Genomic DNA, 7,370 nt, shown 5'->3' on the forward strand with positions numbered 1-7,370 from the left:
AGTCATTATGGCCAACAGTTTCTAATTTTTAGTTTCATCAGACCAGAGGACATTTCTCCAAAAACTACGGATCTTTGTCCCCAAACAAAGACTACGCGTTCAAACCGTAGTCTGGCTTTTTTTTATGGCGGTTTGGAGCAGTGGCCTTCTTCCTACTGAGGCAGCCTTTCAGGTTATGTTGATATAGGACTCGTTTACTGTGGATATAGATACTTTTGTACTGTTCCTCCAGCATCTTCACAAGGTCCTTGTGTGTTGTTTCTGGATTGATTGCATTTTTGGGATAGCGCCACTTCAACTGTACATAAAATGTTTTCATTTCTAAATGGTAAAACAGATATGTATGAAAATACCCTCAAATAAAACCTTACATTCTGTACTAAAATGCTGGAGCATAGATCCAAATATTTAGCTTCAATGTCCTAATATATTTGGAGAAGAGTGTAAAGTATGTGTATGTGCCCCAGCTCGTGTGGTGTGTGGTGTGCGTGTGTGTGTGTGTGTAGCCTTTGTACAGTGGGCCAGCAAGCTTGATGTCCACACTGCAGATCTAAGCAGACAAAGGCACTGTGAGCCAACGTTGGAGCAAAGGACAAACGGCCCCCCCAGAGAATGAATAACACAACCACTCCTGGCCTTGCTTACTCTTATTTGACATTTCAGAGAACATAGCACACACACATACACACACACACAGATAAGGCTGACAAACACACACACACACTCACTATACTTACATCTACAAAGATAAACTAATACATCACAAGCACACACAAGTAAAACCACACTCTCACGCACAACACATACACACACACACAGGCACAACACACACACAAACAGTTTCAGGTTGGCATTCGCAGAGGAACCCTGCTCTTGCTAATGGTTCCTTTATTGCAGCCAGTCAGTGTGCACATCTGCTGAAGCAGAGGGACGGGGGCCTTACCGCCAGCCGAGGGGAAATCGATCGTTCATAATCAAAATGGCAAATAAATGTCTTCCATTACACACAGCCATTTTGAGAAAGCTCTCTGGAAGAAAAAAAATAATAGTTTTGACGGCGAAAGCATTTGATGGGAAGCGTACGTGACAAATCAAGGAGTCGCACTGCGCAGGCAGTGCAGGGAACAAATAKAAATACACGCGGGAAGTCAACTGCTCCCACTCACAACACTTCAAGACTGAAGGAAGGACGACTAATGAATATGGGAAAGCGGGGATGAGGGAAATTATTTTCCCAAGTTGCTGATAAATGTCAAAATTTGTGGAAAACAGTGACCGTCCACGTTCACCATTCCCCAACTTTTTCGATTTGAGTGTCCTTCCGAGTTTTGCGGGTCAAAAACAACATTTGTGCCATGCATGGTTTAATCAATCTCACGTTGAATCTCTTTTTCTGTGGCCTAGTTTCATACCGTTAACATATTTTTTGAGGAGTCATGAAGCTACTGTAAACAAGCAATGTGGTTTAGATTGAATAGGGCATTTAGTGTGGGCAGAAAAATCTAACTGCCCAGACATTTTTGATGATCAGCACTTTGAACATCAGAAACACCTCAATCAACTTCTACTATTCATAATTTCCCCTCATCTCAGCAGGCTAAAACTGTTTACCAGAACAAACAAATATACATCTGAAATCAGMGGTTAACATTTGTTGTTTGCTTGATGCAAAACTCTTTTTGAATCGCATCCCAAATTGCAATCTATTCATAAAACAAAAACACACAAATCAGCCTGTGTAAGTGCTCTGCTTGACATGGAAAGAAAAGCTTGTGGTTTATACGTAGAACGTGCAGGCATCGTCCCCTTGGTCAGTTGTGTAACTCATGACAGTCACATGGTAATAATGTGTGTGCGGTATGAAATGAGGCTTGCTCTAATGTGACAGGTACTTAATAGCTGAGACCAAATGCTGTTTTCGAGTGTGAATGCGAGTGCAGGAAAGTGCACAGCTTGATAGTCCTGTAAAAGGAGCAGCGGTCAAATGGTAATGACAGAGATGTCCCCTTTGGAAAACAAAACCTTCTCACTCGTATGCAAAGCATTAAAAAGACACCGCTACAAAATACACGTGCACACATGACTTGACATTCACAGAGAGACGATAATACACAATATATGCATGCACTCTCATTCTCTTAATAAATCTCTCAATCCCTCGGACACCTGCATGCAAACTCAAACACGCGCACCTGCACACACAGGAGCCCTCCAGAGTTGAGCAGGCCTCATTAGAACATAACAGGACCAGTGACAGCAGCGCACTTCTCCACTCCAGGATTTATTGATGCAGCATTTTTCACCCTGCCTTTACCGCACCGGTGAAAGCACTTAGGGGTATTATAGTGCAGCACAGGGCCAGCCTGGCACTCCAATGGCACAAACAAACACACTGGGTGCTGCGCCCCCTGTGCCAACCCCATTACTGGTATTAAAGCCTTGGCTAAGGCCCCAAACGCACATTAAGAAAGGGCCAAATTGCTGACACTGCAAGGGGGTTCAGAGAGGGTACAGCCCCACAACTCATCCCCAACTAGTGGGATATACCATTGACATTGTAGGAGCTAGAATCATCCTACACCAAATAAGGTTCTTGAGAGCGATGCCATAGGGTAACCATTTGATGGGTCTCTGAATAACCAGAAATGGGATGGTTCTTTGAAGAACCATACAAAAGTCCAAAACCAGAATCAGAAATTAATAGCCCTGCTGTAGGGTTTTAAACCTTATTTGCATATTTCCCAGGGTGCCTGCTCTCACTACTGGTGTCCTCCAGGGTTCGGTTCTAGGCCATCATCTGGCTCTGTCATATCCTCACATGGTCTCTCCTATCATTGCTATGTGGATGATACTCAACTACCTTTCTCCTTCCCCCCTACTGACACCCAGGTGGCGACAYGCATCTCTGCGTGCCTGGCAGATATCTCAACTTGGACGTCGGCCCACCACCTCAAACTCAACAAGTCGGAACTGCTCTTCCTCTCGGGGAAGGCCTGCCCGCTCAAAGACCTCTCCRTCATGGTTGACAACTCCACAGTGTTGCCCTCCCAGAGTGCAAAGAACCTTGGTGTGACCCTGGACAACACCCTGTCGTTCTTTGCAAACATCAAAGCAGTGATCTGCTCCTGCAGGCTCATGCTCTACAACATCTGTAGAGTACAACCCTACCTCACACAGGAAGCGGCGCAGGTCCTAATCCAGGCACTTATCCTCTCCCATCTGGACTACTGCAACTCGCTGTTGGCTGGGCTCCCCACTCTACAACATCTGTAGAGTACAACCCTACCTCACACAGGAAGCGGCGCAGGTCCTAATCCAGGCACTTATCCTCTCCCATCTGGACTACTGCAACTCGCTGTTGGCTGGGCTCCCCACTCTACAACATCTGTAGAGTACAACCCTACCTCACACAGGAAGCGGCGCAGGTCCTAATCCAGGCACTTATCCTCTCCCATCTGGACTACTGCAACTCGCTGTTGGCTGGGCTCCCCACTTGTGCCATCAAACCCCTGCAACTTATCCAGAACGCTGCAGCCCGCCTAGCTTTCAACCTTACCAAGTTCTCTCATGTCACCCCGCTCCTCTGCACACTCCACTGCCTTCTAGACGAAGCTCGCATCCACTACAAGACCATGGTACTTGCCCACGAAGCAGCAAGAGGACCTGCCTCTCCCTACCTTCAGGCTATGCTCAAACTCTACATCCCAACCCCAGCACTCCGTTCTGCCACCTCAGGTCTCTTGGCCCTCCCACCCCTACGGGAGGGCAGCTCCCGCTCAGCCCAGTCCAAGCTCTTCTCTGTCCTGGCACCCCAATGATGGGACCAGTTTCCCCCCCTGAAGCTAGGAAAGCAAAGTTCCTGCTAATCTTCCAAAAATATCTGATACACTACCTCTTCAAACAGTATCTTACATAATCCTCCTCTTCACCTCAACCCCCCCTTCTAGCTCTGACTCTACRGATAGCTCCGTTATTGAGGAAACATGTCGTTTCTATGCCTGTGATATGTGCTTGTCCCACCTAACTATCTTAAGATGATTGCACTAACTATAAGTCGCTCTGGATAAGAGCATCTGCTAAATGTCTCAAATGTAAATGTACCTTTCCAGTGAATTTACCAGTACCATGACTGTGTTTATAGTGAGGAGTATTAAACCTGTCACCTGTGATAAAAAGAAGCRCACTATGGTGCACAGAATCCAAGKGTTTTAAAGTAGAGCTGGCAGGAAGGTTGCCTGTACAAACTGTTTCCTGCTGTTTAGGGAGAGGCGTGATCTATTTCTATATTCAAAAGGTACTCACACATCTGAGCTATCTTTGTTGCAGGTGCATGGTAACAATTGAATAACACGAGAGAAAAAATAAGAAAGCTTTACGTAAAGTTTAATAAAAGAGCAGTGATACTAGCAAGAAGTGTGCAGGTTTCTTCTCATGATCTACTTCTATAAAAGAAGCCTACTTTAAATMTCAGCTTCTTAACTAGCTCATCCGTATGTTTTTTAAACGTCACATTTTTGTCAATCCAAAAGCCAAGATATTTATAGGCAGGAATCTGCTCGATGGGAGAACCATCCAATGCATAAATGTGTAAACCATCATATTTCTACAAGAATTAGAAAACAACATTCATAGATTTTTTCCCCTGCATTAAGTACCAAAATGGGCCTTTCAGATTTTCTGATGAACAGTAGATGCCATGTCAAGAACCCCACACTTAACTCAAAGGTTATTTATTTGGTAAGAGTTCTCCAAGGAACCTTAAAAGAGTTGAGGAACAAGCATTTAAGAACCTTCAATTTCTTCAACATATGTCTCATAGTGGAATGATGCAAAAAGGTCAAAAAAAATGTAAAAGGTACTCACAGCTGGCACTGGTCTCCCTTGATTCCCTTGGTTTGGCAGTAGCATTTCCCCGTCGACACCTGRCACAGATTGGCATGCCCGTTGCACTTGCAGGCTACCATGGTCAAAGAAAACAAATGGAGGAGAAAGAAAGAGAGARGAGAGGGGGGGAAAGAGGAAAACACTGTCAGTCATCTCACAATGATGCACAACCCACAAACCAGAGTCAGCCAATCAGACAGGAGAGTGACAGGACTGAATACAGCCCGTAGCTCTGGGCCATATCTGAATGATGCAACATCTTCTTGGACCGTTCTGCTTATGACTAATTACCATACTCTCTGGTGGCAAAAGGGTCAAGACTGGTGTCCTCACCTAACCCGAAGGTCAGTGACCTTGGGTTAGCCAGAGAGGAGTGACAGTGAGTCACATAATTTGATGATTGCAGAGGGCAAAACAGCATTGAATATAAACATATTGCACACTCAAGMGCAACATTAGGCAGATACAATTTGAATGTTTACAGCAAGTCAATGTTTAAATCATGACTGTTAGCTTCTGCATATATGCTGAGCAGAAAACTTGGGGATACAATGATAAGATGAAAATGATGTGACTAGGAATGTGTTTACAGTTACTCATTCTGAGCAATCCAAGGGAGTGCAGAGGGTAGAACAATGTTTCAGAGCACTCAGGTCAAGGTAACCTGGGGCATAGAAATTATAATGAGGACAAACTTCTCTTGTGCCATTATGAGTCTAAGTACATGATTGTACTGAGGTAAACAACAARTAGTCGTGGGAAAGGGAATTGTATTTCACTGTAGGTAAATAAAAAGTYCCATCCTCCATGAAAGTTTTGAAAGACTGCAGGAGAGTGAATGTCTGAAAAGGACAGAGAGAGAGAAATTCCTCACGAAATGAGGATAAAAATATACTATGATTTTGGTGATTTMCATAAAATGTTATCCATAGATGGGTCCTTTGGAGGAAGGATTGTTGACATACAGAACCAGTCAAAAGTTTGGACACACCTCATTCAAGTTTTTTTTAAACTATTTTCTAGATTGCAGAATAATAGTGAATACATCAAAACTATTAAATAACACATATGCAATCATGTAGTAACAAAAAAGTGTTAAATATATTTTATATTTGAGATTCTTCAAAGTAGCCACCCTTTGCCTTGATGACAGCTTTGCACAACAGGTGTGCCCTGCTAAAAGTTAATTTGACACTGCATTGCAGTGCTAAATGTGCCACTAAAGATTCTGGGTTCGGTGTTTCCTCTGACACATTGGTGCAGCTGGCTTCCAAGTTAAGTGGGAATTGTGTCAAGAAGCAGTGCGGCTTTGTTGGGTTGAGTTAGGAGGACGCACGGCTCTCGACCTTCGCCTCTCCTGAGTCCGTACGGGAGTTGCAGCGATGAGACAAAACTAACTACCAATTGGATACCACGAAATTGGGGAGAAAAAAGGGTAAAAAAAGTAAAAAAATTGTTTGTGGAATTTCTTTCCTTCTTAATGTGTTTGARCCAATCAGATGTGTTGTGACAAGGTAAAAACATTTTTTTAAACCTTTGTTCAAGTCAGTTACAAACAAATTCTTATTTATAAATGATGGCTACCCCACCCAAACCCTAACAACGCTGGGCCAATTGTGTGCTGCCCTATGGGACTCCCAATTACGGTCRGTTGTGATACAGCCTGGAATCGAACAAGGGTCTGTAGTGACGCCTCTAGCACTGAGATGCAGTGCATTAGACCGCTTCTATATACCACCCCTGGTAGGGGTGGTATATAGAAGATAGACCTATTTGGGAAAAGACCAAGTCCATATTAAGGCAAGAACSGGTCGAATAAGCAAAGAGAAATGACAGTCCATCATTACTTTAAGACTTGAAGGTCAGTCAATACGGAACATTTCAAGAACTTTGAAAGTTTCTTGAAGTGCAGTTGCAAAACCTCTCAAACCTATGATGAACCTGGATTGTCACAGGAAAGGAAGACCCAAAGTTACCTCTGCTGCAGAGGATAAGTTCATTAAAGTTACCAGCCTCAGATTGCAGCCCAAATAAATGCTTCATAGAGTTCAAGTAAAAGACACATCTCAACAACAACTGCTCAGAGGAGACTGTGAATCAGGCCTTCATGGTCTAATTGCTGCAAAGAAACCACTACTAAAAGGACACCAATAATAAGAAGAGACTTGCTTGGGCCAAGAAAAACAAGCAATGGACATTAGACCGGTGGAAACCTTGGTCTGGAGTCCAAATTTGAGATWGTTTTGTTCCAACCGCCTTGAACGAATGATCTCCGCATGTGTGGTTCACCCCGTGAAGCATGGAGGTGGTGGTGTGATGGTACTTTGCTGGTGACACTCTCTGTGATTTATTTAGAATTCAAGGCACACTTAATCAGTTTGGCTACCACAGCATTCTACACCATCCCATCTGGTTTGTACTTAGTGGGACTATCATCAGTTTTTCAACAGGACAATGACCCAACACACCTCCAGGCTGTGTAAGGG

General features: G+C 43.8%; 1 protein-coding gene across 1 annotated transcript in view; it reads right to left on the minus strand.

Moving 5' to 3' along the window:
* LOC139023013 (attractin-like protein 1) overlaps positions 1–7,370 on the minus strand; it is a 203,572-nt gene that overhangs the window by 172,255 nt on the left and 23,947 nt on the right. Inside the window, exon 4 of the mRNA XM_070434987.1 lies at positions 4,864–4,957. Coding sequence (XP_070291088.1) covers positions 4,864–4,957 — 94 coding nt within the window. The remainder of the gene's footprint in view (positions 1–4,863; positions 4,958–7,370) is intronic.

Source organism: Salvelinus sp. IW2-2015, linkage group LG25, assembly GCF_002910315.2.
Source record: "Salvelinus sp. IW2-2015 linkage group LG25, ASM291031v2, whole genome shotgun sequence".
Lineage (NCBI taxonomy): Eukaryota > Metazoa > Chordata > Actinopteri > Salmoniformes > Salmonidae > Salvelinus > Salvelinus sp. IW2-2015.